The 13,971-nt window shown below is 48.4% G+C and overlaps 1 protein-coding gene across 1 annotated transcript; it reads left to right on the forward strand.

Annotated features, from left to right (window-relative positions):
• The first annotated feature begins 6,831 nt into the window (after positions 1-6,831).
• On the forward strand, positions 6,832-13,908 carry men1 (multiple endocrine neoplasia I). Its single transcript, XM_068755786.1, has 10 exons — positions 6,832-6,917; positions 8,024-8,496; positions 8,575-8,783; positions 8,877-9,005; positions 9,676-9,716; positions 9,800-9,887; positions 10,258-10,394; positions 11,404-11,536; positions 12,660-12,833; positions 12,906-13,908. The coding sequence occupies exons 2-10, from the start codon at positions 8,061-8,063 to the stop codon at positions 13,404-13,406; spliced, it is 1,848 nt and encodes a 615-aa protein (XP_068611887.1). The 5' UTR covers positions 6,832-6,917; positions 8,024-8,060; the 3' UTR covers positions 13,407-13,908.
• Positions 13,909-13,971: the final 63 nt, after the last annotated feature.

Here is a 13,971-nt window from a genome sequence, read left to right on the forward strand (position 1 = left end):
AACATAATCATTTGGATAAAAGACCAGACATAATACTAGAAATACAACAAATATGTAGAATTCAAATGATGGGAGTAATCGTAGTTTTACCAGTACACATTAATATCAAAGAAAACTAGAACAGCCCTCAGAGCACAGACCTCCTCCAAGCAGCTCGTTCCCCTCCTAACTGGATCTACACCGTCCACATGGTGATCTGGATCAGCACCAGAAGGTGGTTTTGAAACCATAAATGGGTTTAATGTTAAAATGTTATATTTATTACTGACCTCATTCTGGTGAATTGAATGCGTATTTTACAAGATATGATTTTTATTTAAAAAAAAAAAAAAAGCCTCCATTATAAGTAAATGGGAAAATCCGGATTTATTTCTATTGAGACAATATCCACACTCCGGATCTGATCCGAACGAAATTCGGTGGTGAGATAGAGACACCTGCCCTACATGATTGTGTCAAATTCCATAAACACCAGTCAATAATCAACCGAGATACTGAGGAACAAAGGTTGAAACTTCAAAGGGATCCAGAATCCAGGATCTCTTCTGGTTCATCACCAAAATGTTTCCATCTGTTCCTGATAACATTCCAAACATTTCCGAACTATTTCATCAAGATCCGTCTGTAACTTTTTGAGTCATGTTGCTCATCAAACAGTGACATTATGGACCGGTTCCGAGTACTTTGGGCAGATGCCGGAGAAAATAAATCAGCTTCTCTGTAACGTTTCTCAGCAGACAGAAGCAGGACTTGCTCTGAACGCTCCCGGTTGACCGCTGCATTGACCTTGGAATGGAATAAAAAAACATGGACCGACACCAGCAGAAGACACGGACCCCCAAATCATCACTCTGAACATCAAGCGGCTCGGATCCCGTGGTTCAGTAGCGGCTAGGCCAGGGGTGGGCTAGACCCTAACACCGCTCGAGTCCTTCCCTCCGGAAGCGGCTTTGCGTGACGACCTTCGCAATGCGGCGGCCATTCCTGTGACTCGTGAGCTACGCTGGGGGGCGTGAACGGAAGCACGTCGCATCGGGGAACACTGTCTGTTGTCTTTGAAAGGGAGAACGAACCAATAAAAAACTTTACCAAGTCCGTGATGCCAGCTAAGTTGAAATACAAAGTTATTCCTCACCCCACAATTTCAAATCAAGTAAAAGGGAGAACTTTAATCTTTCTGCGCTTCATGAAGCGTGCAATGGTGAAGCTGGAGCTGGCATCCAAACCGACGAACAATCCGGTGAAAGTTCCCTGACCAAAAAAGGAAAGGGAATGCTCAGTCCCCGGGACAATGAAGACGAATCCGCAGAAAGAACCTCTGCGACAACACCGAGGCTATTTTTATCAGCAAGTGGCTATTTTTGGTCATTTGATTTTCTCTATATGACACCGACACATTCCAGAAAAATGTTACCAAAGAAATAAAGTTTTGATTTGTGCTCCAATAACACTCACAAGCTGAATGTTTGAATTTCAAAGTATTCCAGTGAGTCGACCTATAAAACGTGAAGAGCAACGTGAAAAATAGTCCAAGAGGAAAACAGGCGGGAAGTGGTTGCTGAACAAGCCCAATATGAGGAGGCGGAAAAGTCTGGAAATCTCAGAATGATGAGGTCGTTAGGAGAATTTATATAACTGACAAGGTCATTATTGAAGTTGATTTAAATTTCACTCCATCTCTGGTTCAATAGACAGTCACAAATAAGATGATCCAATTACCGTATTGGCCCGAATATAACACGACCCCGGATATAATACGACCCCCTCTTTTTCAAGACTCAAGTTTGAGAAAATACTTTTTGAACACCAATTTCAATTTTTATACAGAAAATAATTACAGTACATCTGAAACAAATGATTATAACAATAAATTCGAGAGAAAAAGCATGTTATTTTGCCACATTCAAATCATGCAAAAACTGTCTCACATCTTAATATCTGAACATTTAAATATGTGAACTAAAGCGCAATCACATTTGTAAATGAATGGCTTCTGGTTTTTAAAATGTAAATAAACCAATCTACTGTGATAAAACAACAAAATTGCAATAACTGCATGAACCATCAAAGTGAACTCTAACAGTTAGGTAAAGTTGGCTCGATATTCCCAGATTCGGACTTCCGGCATCAATAGCTCCTTAATAAAACGTCATCAAGATACAAACTATGCTTCTTTCGCATCGTTTTAAGGTAGACAATGTACTACAACCGCACTTTTATCAAAAGTAGCTGTCTTTAAAAATACAGAAATAACATCGGTGTGGACGCGGAGCTGGCTGAGCAACGAGTGTTAAGGGACCGTCTGCAAATGGCAAAACTGCTGCAACAGTGAAGAAAGACACAACACAATATTCAATAACTTCACCTATAGACACTGTACTGTCACCAAAATCACCGCAGACATCAACTGGGCCCTGCTCATCATACTACACCACGTGTATTTTCATTTTGACCTTTTAAAATATATATTAATTTTTATAAGTTAATATCCTTAATAGCTTTACAGTTATGCACTGCTCACCCGCCATACTTACTGTACTTATCAACCACCCCCTCCTGATCTTACTACAAGTCGTGGATTTTCATTTTTACCATTTTTTAAAAAAAATATTAATTTTTATAAGTTAATATCCTCAATAGCTTTACAGTTATGCACTGCTCACCCACCATACTTACTGTACTTATCAACCACCCCTTCGTGATCTTACTACAAGTCGTGGATTTTCATTTTTACCATTTAAAGTTTTATTTATTAATTTTTATAAGTTGATATCCTCAATAGCTTTACAGTTATCCACTGCTCACCCACCATACTTACTGTACTTATCAAGCACCCCTTCGTGATCTTACTACAAGTCGTGGATTTTCATTTTTACCATTTTCTAAATTTTTTTAGATCCCGCACCACCATACTGTCTCACAGCTTTTTCCCATGGGCAATACGGACATTGAATAACAACTGAAACAATTGTTCTAATTCTAATTCATGTTTTGTGATTTTTAGAAGGTTTTGGATTAGAAAACCTTCTAAAAATCACAAAAGATGATTGATTGATGATATGATTAGAAGAATAACCACATTTACCTTTCTGTAATGCTTTAGAATAGAATTAAAATGGAATAAAATAGAATAGGACTTTATTGTCATGCAATTAAATTAAACAGGCTCTGTACAGTGCAAAAATCAGTAAGGCGCAAAAGTAAAATACAAAGGAGAGATCAAGGATGAAGTTATTGCCGTAATCACACAGTGTTTAGGAAAATGAATCCATGTGAAGACGATTGTTTCAGTTGTTATTCAATGTCCGTATTGCCCATGGGAAAAAGCTGTGAGACAGTATGGTGGTGCGGGATAGGATTGACCTGTAGCGCCGTACAGAGGGCAACAGGTCAAAGGGATGATGGGTGGGGTGTGAAGGATCTGTTGTGGCTGCGAGATTTTGCGATGTCCTCCACGGAGGGCAGAGGACGGCTGATGACCGTCAGCACTGATTTACTGTTCTCCACAGAGAAGCCAGTTAGTTAGGCAGTAAGTCAGTACACTCTCCACTGAACAGTGATAGAAGGCCAGCATCAGCTTCTGGTCCAAGTTGTTCCTCCTGAGGACACGGAGGAAGTGAAGCCTCTGCTGGGCCTTCTTCACCAAGGTCTTTGTGTTAGGAGACCAGGATAATGAGCTGGAGATGTGGGTGCCGCCCAGAAACCTGAAGGTGGAGACGGTTTCAACACATACTCCATCGATGAAGAGGTGGGCGTGGGCTGGCCTGTCTTTCCTGAAGTCCATTATCAGTTCCTTCGTTTTCTGGACATTTTGGACAGTTCTTTTCTGAGCACCAGACAGACAGTTGTCAAATTTCAGACCTGAACAAATGTTATTCACATTTACTAACACAAAACTGCCAATATGAGGAAATTCATTATTTTAAATAATGTATTACCTGAAGAAATGTCCGATTATTAACTTTACTGGAGGGCTGTGCTTTCTCCCTCTGTGACACAAGGGTCGACTTGGTTCAGGACCGTGGACAGAGCCTGCTAAGCGTATGCAATATAAAAGAAATTCATAAAAAATTTAGAAAATGGTAAAAATGAAAATCCACGACTTGTAGTAAGATCACGAAGGGGTGCTTGATAAGTACAGTAAGTATGGTGGGTGAGCAGTGGATAACTGTAAAGCTATTGAGGATATCAACTTATAAAAATTAATAAAAAAAAATTTAAATGGTAAAAATGAAAATCCACGACTTGTAGTAAGATCACGAAGGGGTGGTTGATAAGTACAGTAAGTATGGTGGGTAAGCAGTGCATAACTGTAAAGCTATTGAGGATATTAACTTATAAAAATTAATATTTTTTTTAAAAAATGGTAAAAATGAAAATACACGTGGTGTAGTATGATGAGCAGGGCCCAGTTGATGTCTGCGGTGATTTTGGTGACAGTACAGTGTCTATAGGTGAAGTTATTGAATATTGTGTTGTGTCTTTCTTCACTGTTGCAGCAGTTTTGCTATTTGCAGACGGTCCCTTAACACTCGTCGCCCAGCCAGCTCCGCGAAAACAGCAATTCTATTTCTGCCGTTCGATAGACAGCTACTTTTGATAAAAGTGCGGTTGTAGTACATTGTCTACCTTAAAACGATGCGAAAGAAGCATAGTTTGTATCTTGATGACGTTTTATTAAGGAGCTATTGATGCCGGAAGTCCGAATCTGTGAATATCGAGCCAACTTTACCTAACTAAGTCAGACTGGGGGGATCGTTGTTCTCCAGCGCCTCCGGGGTTAACTTCCAGACGCTGGGGACGAAGGCTGAAGCGCAGCAACACAAGATGGACGCCGGCCAGACGTGCTGAATCACTGAAGCTGCTTTATTTTACTTGCACTGTTAAACAAAACTCCGTTTCCTCCTACCGCTCGCATATCTCTGTCTCAGAGTTCTCTCTGTTGCTGCTCGCTCACTCTCTCTCTTTATCTCTCACACACACTCGCTCGCTCCGGCGGGACACGCCCCAGCTGGACGCGCGCACACACACACACACACACACATCCACACAGACACATCTCACCACATATGAATAAGGAAAAACATTGCAATAAAATAATGACAGGCGTTCGCTTTGGCCTGGGGAGTTCAGTTCACCATTAGTTGTAACGATATCTGGCGCCATCTAGTGTTCAGGATGGGTATAATGTCTAGACCCCGAATATAACACGACCCGACTTTTTCAGCCTAATTTCAATGCAAAAAACACCGTGTTATATCCGGGCCAATACGGTACCAGATTAATTATTAGTGCTACTTTGGTTGACTTCCGGAGGTTGAAAACTCCTAAAACCACTCGCTTTACCTGCTTTAAGCCATAACTCTGATATATATACTGTATATATATATATATATATATACTGTATGTATATATATATATATATATATACATATATAAACTCCTACATTTTACTTTATATGTCTGGTTCTAAAATCATTAACATATTTTTACTAAATATTACTTTCATTGCTACAAATATAAAGTTTACCAACCCGAATGTTGACGTTTTATCAACAAGATTAAATTATCGCACAGCCCTATTTATAAGAAAATAATTTTGTAATCACTTTACAGAATCACAAATGTACGCCTCGGGGCCCCCAAGAAGAGCTGGAGTAGGTGGAGCTGGATTAGGTGGAGCTGGATTAGGTGGAGCTGGATTAGGTGATGCTGGATTTGGTGGAGCTGGATTAGGTGGAGCTGGATTAGGTGGAGCTGGATTAGGTGGAGCTGGATTAGGTGATGCTGGATTTGGTGGAGCTGGATTAGGTGGAGCTGGATTAGGTGGAGCTGGATTAGGTGATGCTGGATTAGGTGGAGCTGGATTAGGTGGAGCTGGATTAGGTGGAGCTTGATTAGGTGGAGCTGGATTAGGTGGAGCTGGATTAGGTGATGCTGGATTAGGTGATGCTGGATTAGGTGGAGCTGGATTAGGTGGAGCTGGATTAGGTGGAGATGGATTAGGTGATGCTGGATTAGGTGGAGCTGGATTAGGTGATGCTGGATTAGGTGAAGCTGGATTAGGTGTCTGGGGGGAAGGAAATCTGGAAATCCCTGCTCAGGCTGTTGCCGTCGCGACCCGGCCCAGGATCAGCGGTGGAAGATGGATGGATGGATGGATGGATGGATGGATGGATGGATGGATGGATTGATGGATGCATGGATGGATGGATGGATGGATGGATGGATAGGTGGATGGATGGGTGGGTGGATGGATAGATGGATGGATGAATGGATGGATGGATGCATGGATGGATGGATGCATGGATGGATGCATGGATGGATGGATGGATGGATGGATGGATGGATCGATGCATGGATGATGGATGGATGGATGGATGGATGGATGCATGGATGGATGGATGCATGGATGGATGGATGCATGGATGGATGGATGGATGGATGGATGGATGGAATGCTCTTTGTGAGATCCACCGTGTTCTTCTTTCAGTGTCTGACGGACGCTACAGTATGTTAGTTAGTGTTGTTTATATATTCTGTGTGTATTTATTCCTTCATTTATTTGTTAATAATTTAATTAAACTATATAAATAAATTATATTATATTTATATATCCTTGCTTCAGTTTAATTTCAGGTTTTTATTTGGCGATTTGGCGACCTTTTCGTCTAATACGCCCACGTGACTTAGTGGACCAATCACGACGCCACAACGAAGAAAAGAAGACGAAGAAGAAATACTTACGTACCTACGTAGGTTACGTACGTTCTACGCAGATACTGAACGTAACGCTGCCATGTCCCTCGCGGGCCGACTGAACTGCGCGGCAAAAGGAGAACGCAAACAGAAACATGTGGCTGCCGCTGAGCTAACGGGTGCGCGCTCTCTCACGCACGGGCTCACGTTGTGCGCAGGTAAGAGCTGAAAATGAAACGCTCTGCGGGACACGAAGATTCCGCGTTTCCGCAGAATGATAAAATGTCCTCTTTATTCAACAGTTAGGAGTGTAGCTAACTAGCAGCGCGCTAGCTGTTAGCGTTAGCTAGCTTAAAGCAGACCGCTGCTCCCCGGGACGCGGTCCGGTTTGGGGGCTTCGTGTTCGCGCTGCTCCCGGGACGCGGTCCGGTTTGGGGGCTTCGTGTTTGCGCTGCTCCCGGGACGCGGTCCGGTTTGGGGGGTTCGTGTTTGCGCTGCTCCCGGGACGCGGTCCGGTTTGGGGGCTTCGTGTTCGCGCTGCTCCCGGGACGCGGTCCGGTTTGGGGGCTTCGTGTTCGCGCTGCTCCCGGGACGCGGTCCGGTTCGGGGGCTTCGTGTTTTCGCTGCTCCCCGGGACGCGGTCCGGTTTGGGGGCTTCGTGTTCGCGCTGCTCCCCGGGACGCGGTCCGGTTCGGGGGCTTCGTGTTTGCGCTGCTCCCGGGACGCGGTCCGGTTCGGGGGCTTCGTGTTTGCGCTGCTCCCGGGACGCGGTCCGGTTTGGGGGCTTCGTGTTCGCGCTGCTCCCCGGGACACGGTCCGGTTTGGGGGCTTCGTGTTCGCGCTGCTCCCGGGACGCGGTCCGGTTCGGGGGCTTCGTGTTTTCGCTGCTCCCGGGACGCGGTCCGGTTTGGGGGATCCGTGTTTCCTTTGATCAGGCTAGCATGCTGTGCGCGCATGTAGCATTGAGACAGCCCCGCCCACCACAGCGCTATTCAGTTAGCCGGTTTGTTAGCAGCATTGATGCTATTTGAGACTCGTCTTGGGTTCTACGTCAACGTCGTCACTCAGCGTGTCGCCCAACCTGCATCCAACATGTCTTCCTGCGCCGTTGACTGTCCTCTACCTTTATTTGGTGTCCATTGACTGTCCTCTACCTTTATTCGGTGTCCATGTCTTCCTGCTCCGTTGACTGTCCTCTACCTTTATTTGGTGTCCATTGACTGTCCTCTACCTTTATTCGGTGTCCGTTGACTGTCCTCTACCTTTATTCGGTGTCCATGTCTTCCTGCGCCATCGAGCTGACTCTCCTCTCCCTTTGCTGCAGCTCAGGACATCGTCTCCGTCCCTTGGCGCTGGAGGACATGGGTTTGCACTCTGCTCAGAGGAAGCACTTCCCCCTGAGAGGGATTGACGCTGTGGTCCAGCTGTTTGAGGCGGAGCTTCACAAACCCGAGCCGGACCTGGCGCTCCTCTCCCTCATCCTGGGCTTCGTCGAGCACTTCCTGGCCGTGAACCGAGTCGTCCCGGTGAACGTTCCCGGGGTCCGCTTTGAGCCGCTGGAGCCGGACTGTCCCACCTCGTGCTTCCCCACCGTGGAGCTGGGCGTGATTTCGGCTCTCTACGAACGTTTCACCGCCCAGATCCGCGGGGCTGTGGACTTGTCCCAGTACCGCAGGACTGCTGCAGGGTCCAGTCGGGAGCTGGTGAAGAAGGTGTCGGATGTCATCTGGAACAGTCTGAGCCGCTCGTACTTCAAGGACCGGGCCCACATCCAGTCCCTCTTCAGCCTCATCACTGGTGGGACCATTTAAATGTCGTCCGTCTACGATCAGCGACGCCGTGCGGACACACATCTGTTTGTTCCACCCGAAACAGGCACCAAACTGGACAGCTCCGGAGTGGCCTTTGCTGTGGTAGCGGCCTGTCAGGTTCTCGGTCTCAAGGACGTCCACCTGGCGTTGTCTGAGGACCACGCCTGGGTCCTGTTTGGGAAAGACGGCGAGGAGACGGCCGAAGTCACGTGGCATGGAAAGGGCAACGAGGACCGACGAGGACAGACGGTCACAGTCGGAGTCAGTGAGAAGGTGTGGCCCGGGGGGGTCCCGGGGGGGGTTTCCGGGGAGCGTTGCTACAACAAAGAAGCCTTCATGTTGCCGTGTGCGTCGTGTTTCCCTCAGAGCTGGCTGTACCTGAAGGGGTCCTACATGAAGTGTGACAGAAACATGGAGGTGGCCTTCATGGTTTGTGCCATCAACCCGTCTCTGGACCTTCACACCGACAGCTCTGAGCTGCTCCGGCTGCAGCAGGTGGGTGGGCGGGGGGCGCGTTCAACCACCGCGCCGAGGGGAAGCGGAGGAGGGGCAGCCACTGGGTGGGATGGGAGAACTCAAACGGGTACACGCAGACCTTCAAGAAGGTTTCTGGAAATGTTAGGAATGTTACCGGAACCGGAGGATTACATTTTGGTGTTGATCCAGAAGAGATCCTGGGTTCTCAGTGGTTTACAAAGAATAGTGTAATAATCGTATTTTCATTCTAAGCAGCTTTTAATGGATCGCCAGCAGTTGCCTCGTTAGCCGTAGCTCGTTAGCCGTAGCTCGTTAGCCGTAGCTCGTTAGCCGTGCCTCGTTAGCATTCACTCCACGTCTCTAGCGGCAAATGAGCATAATATTTGGTGAAATAAATATTTTTTTTGGCATCATGCCCCAGAAATGCTCGTTTGAAATCCCACTCGTAGAATGAGCCTAAATTAAATCTCAACGTGGAAAAAAATAGAATAAAAAGTTCCTCAAACAGGCCGCCGGTAGTTCTGGTTCAAATGTTCTAGAGCTCTGCTTTGTTTTGTGTGGAAAGTGATGAAAAACATGAAACACTCTTGGACCGATGCTACAAAATGGCCGTTTCTGTGTCCCGGGTTGGGGATGCTAAAATGAGCCGAGGTCTCACCGGATGTCTTCTCTCTGTCCGTTTGAGCAGAAGCTCCTCTGGTTGCTGTATGAGCGCGGCGACCTGGACAGGTGAGCGCTGGTTGGTCGACGGGACGGATCCTACAGGACGTGCGTTTGTTGACTTGCTCGTCTCTTCCTGTTCTGTGCACGAGGTACCCGATGGCCTTGGGCACGCTAGCGGATCTTGAAGACCAGGATCCGATTGCAACTATTGAAAACCCCTTGAAAATTCACCTCAAGGCGAGTGTTGGGAAGACGCCGCCGTGTCCGGGCTGGGTGATGAAGATGAAGATGATGATCTGTGGGGCTTCTTCAAAAGAGCTAAAACAAAGCAGGAGAGAGCTTGAGTCCTGTTGCCATGGTGACCTGTGGCATGAAACTCTTCCACAAGCTCACGTTGGTAGCATGGATTCTGTTTCCGTTGATGATGATGATGTCTGCATCATCATCGTGTCCGTAAGTGATGGGACACGCCAGTGGTGGTGGAGTACATCGATGTGTACAACCCTCAACCAGAAGGCCTTCCAGAGGCAGAACTACTACGCCCGAGTTTAAGTACCTGTAAGGTGTGTGTGTGTGTGTACTCATCGTTCCTCTCTGTCGCCCCCAGGCCGTCGCTTCTGCTCAGAAGTACTACAACAACGAGCACATCTACCCGTACATGTACCTGGCGGGGTTTCACTACAGACACAGGAACGTGCACGAGGCTCTCCGGTGCTGGGCCGAGGCAGCGCACGTCATGCAGGAGTGAGTCGGTGCCGATTCGACGCGTTTGCGACTCGTCTGGGGTTTATTCGTGAACGTGAACACCAGGAAGGATCACGAGGGGTTAAACTCGACGTGCTCGTTTCTATGGAAACGGGTAGTTTAGCTGATTTATAAATAACGTCTTTCTACAATGGAGCAGGTTTAGTAAAACGATACTAATCATTTACAGAATAAACTTTGTTGTATTTAATGCTGATTTACTTCAACGCTGTCGGCATCGCCACAGCAGTCTATTGGTTCTCCACTAGATGGCAGTAGATGTGCTGGGCCGCCGGCCGCATAGAGACCGAGTCATTTATATAACTTCAGATGTATTGATTATAACAGTCCGACGGTTGTTTGATTTTAAGAAACGACAGGATTTTATCCGGCGTAACGTTCGCCCGTTAATCTGGAGAGGAGTCAGACTTAAAACATGGTTCATCAACAGGCGACTCGTGCACCAAGTCCGCTCTGCAGAATAAGAGGCAGCTGGAAAACGAGTTAATGAAGCCTTCAAGACTAGAACCCGGGATTAAAAGACTAGAACCCTGGATTAAAAGGCTAACCCTAACCCTTAAATGACTAGAACCCTGGATTAAAAGGCTAACCCTAACCCTTAAATGACTAGAACCCGGGATTAAAAGACTAGAACCCTGGATTAAAAGGCTAACCCTAACCCTTAAATGACTAGAACCCTGGATTAAAAGGCTGTACCCCGCCTCTCGCCCATAGCAAGCTGGGATAGACTCCAGACCCTTTCACCCCTCCTGTGCCGGGATCCGTATCAAAGAGACCTGAACCCGGAACAAGTCTTTGTTCCCCGTCCATGTAGCATCTGAAGCTAAGAACAGCAGCGGGCCACGTTCCCTCTTCCTCTTCCTGTTCTTTGTTCTCGGCTTCGTCTCAGAGGACGTGTCCATGTCCACGCAGAGTGAAGCTCTGTTCCAGATCACAACATTCCGAGTCCTGACCTGTGGAACGTCTCCTTGGTGCTCTTCTCCTGCAGGTATAACTATTTCCGAGAGGACGAGGAGATCTACAAGGAGTTCTTTGACATTGCCAACGACGTGATCCCGACTCTGCTGAAGGAGACGTCCGCTGCTGCAGAGAGCCTGGGGGAGGGAGACGGGACGGACAAGGTGAGGACAGACTCCCGTCTCATCGGTTCATTTCCTTTTCCAAGTGGAATAAACTAATCCAGTTCTCCTGCAGAGATTAGGTCACGTCCTTTGGATTATAACTTCAGGTTATTATGAAGTAACTTCAGAATCAATCAATAAAAAGAAAAACCAAAATATGTTTCATTCTGTCTTCCAACGATGTGAACAGGAACGCTCAAAGATCATGTCCCTGCAGGACAGCGTCCCTCTTGTCTGTCCCAAACAGATGCTGCAGGACAGCGTCCCTCGTTTCTGTCTCAGGTGCTGCAGGGCAGCGTCCCTCATTTCTGTCTCAAACAGATGCTGCAGGACAACGTCCCTCTTTTCTGTCTCAAACAGATGGAGAGTGTTGACGTGCGGAGCGCAATCAGGCGGAGGGGGTGTGTCTAATTCATAATACGTCCCCTTTAAACAATAAAATGTCCCCAATCTTTTTGATGTCCTCGGAACAAACGCTGAGAATGAGTTTTCTTTCGTAGTAATTGCTAAGATTCTGTAGGTTCTGTCTTGACGAGGTAGTATTTTACTCGTGACGGATTCCTCGCGTGTAACGGGTGACGTAACGGATTCCTCGCGTGCAACGGGTGACGTAACGGATTCCTCGCGTGTAACGGGTGACGTAACGGATTCCGCGCGTGTAACGGGTGACGTAACGGATTCCGCGCGTGCAACGGGTGACGTAACGGATTCCTCGCGTGCAACAGGTGACGTAACGGATTCCTCGCGTGTAACGGGTGACGTAACGGATTCCTCGCGTGTAACGGATTCCGCGCGTGTAACGGGTGACGTAACGGATTCCGCGCGTGTAACGGGTGACGTAACGGATTCCGCGCGTGTAACGGGTGACGTAACGGATTCCTCGCGTGTAACGGATGGCGTAACGGATTCCGCACGTGTAACGGATGGCGTAACGGATTCCGCACGTGTAACGGATGGCGTAACGGATTCCTCGCGTGTAACGGGTGACGTAACGGATTCCGCGCGTGTAACGGGTGACGTAACGGATTCCGCACGTGTAACGGATTCCTCGCGTGTAACGGATGGCGTAACGGATTCCGCGCGTGTAACGGATGGCGTAACGGATTCCGCGCGTGTCTTCCAGGAGCAGCCCAAGCAGGCAGCAGCCCTCTCGGCGCTGCAGGACTCCCACTGCTTCGCCCACCTGCTGCGTTTCTACGACGGGATCTGCAAATGGGAGGAGGGCAGCCCCACCCCGGTCCTTCACGTGGGGTGGGCCACCTACCTGGTCCAGTCCCTGAGTCGCTTCGACGCTCAGGTAAGGACGCCGGGACGCCGCCGGTGGACGCGCCGCCCGTCGAGGCTGAAACTGAGGCCTGTCATTCCAAAGGTGCGTCAAAAGGTGTCCATCATCACCAGAGAGGCGGAGCCCCAGGATGACGACGACCAGTCCAGCGACGACCCCCGCGAGGGCCGCCGACGAGGCCCCCGCAGAGAGTCCAAGCTGGATGAGCAGAGCTCCCCCCCCCTCGCTGCGCCCGCCTCCCCGTCTAACCAGCCTCCCAAGAAGGTGGGGGAGGCGGGCTCCCGACGACGCCCCCCCCAGGCCTGCCGGGCCGGAGACGCCGAAGGGAAGCCCAAGTCGCCCAGCCCCGACTCCTCCCCCTCCCCCCAGCAGCATGCGGCGGCGTTCCCGGACGGCCCCGTCGTCGTGTTTCAGAGTGAGAAGATGAAAGGCATGAAAGGGCTGCTGTGTGCCGCCAAGGTGAACTCCAGCGCCATCAAGCTGCAGCTCACGGCGCAGTCGCAGGTGCAGAGGAAGAGGCAGAAGAGCACGCCGGCGGGGGACTACTCCATGTCCTTCATGAAGCGGCAGCGCAAGTCCCTCTAGGACGGGGGACGACTCCATGTCCTTCATGGAGCGGCAGCGCAAGTCCCTCTAGGGGACCGGCTCATCTGCTTTCCGGGTCCAGGTTCTGGTCTCCGCCTCGGTTCTCCATCATTCATCTGGAGGACTTCTCCACGATTGAGCTGGCTGATCTGATGGTTAGTGGTTGGCAGCGTTGGATGTAGTTGGATGTAGTTTGATGTCCTGATCAGCGTTGACCATCTTGAGCTGGAACATCGTTACTCTTGAGTGAAGCCCCGGACGGCGTTACTTTAGGATGGTTACCGTGTAACATTGTCCACTTCTTCTTCGGCTCCACGTTGCCTTACTTTGGTTTTGTAGGAAGTAGCTGGCCTGTAGTTTTGTGAATCGATGAGTCGGGCCTATTTCTGGAACAGGAAGGCCACGCCCTGCTGAGATTGAGTCGCTAGGTAGCCTAGCTACGTCCTGTTCGCGTCTTCTTTTTCTTCTTGTTTTTGTGTCTGCAACTAATAAAGACCTGATGAAAGATAACTGCTTTTTATTAATGTATTACATTAAACTATTTCATCAATGCGGACGCCCAGAT

This window comes from Brachionichthys hirsutus, chromosome 23, assembly GCF_040956055.1.
Source record: "Brachionichthys hirsutus isolate HB-005 chromosome 23, CSIRO-AGI_Bhir_v1, whole genome shotgun sequence".
NCBI lineage: Eukaryota > Metazoa > Chordata > Actinopteri > Lophiiformes > Brachionichthyidae > Brachionichthys > Brachionichthys hirsutus.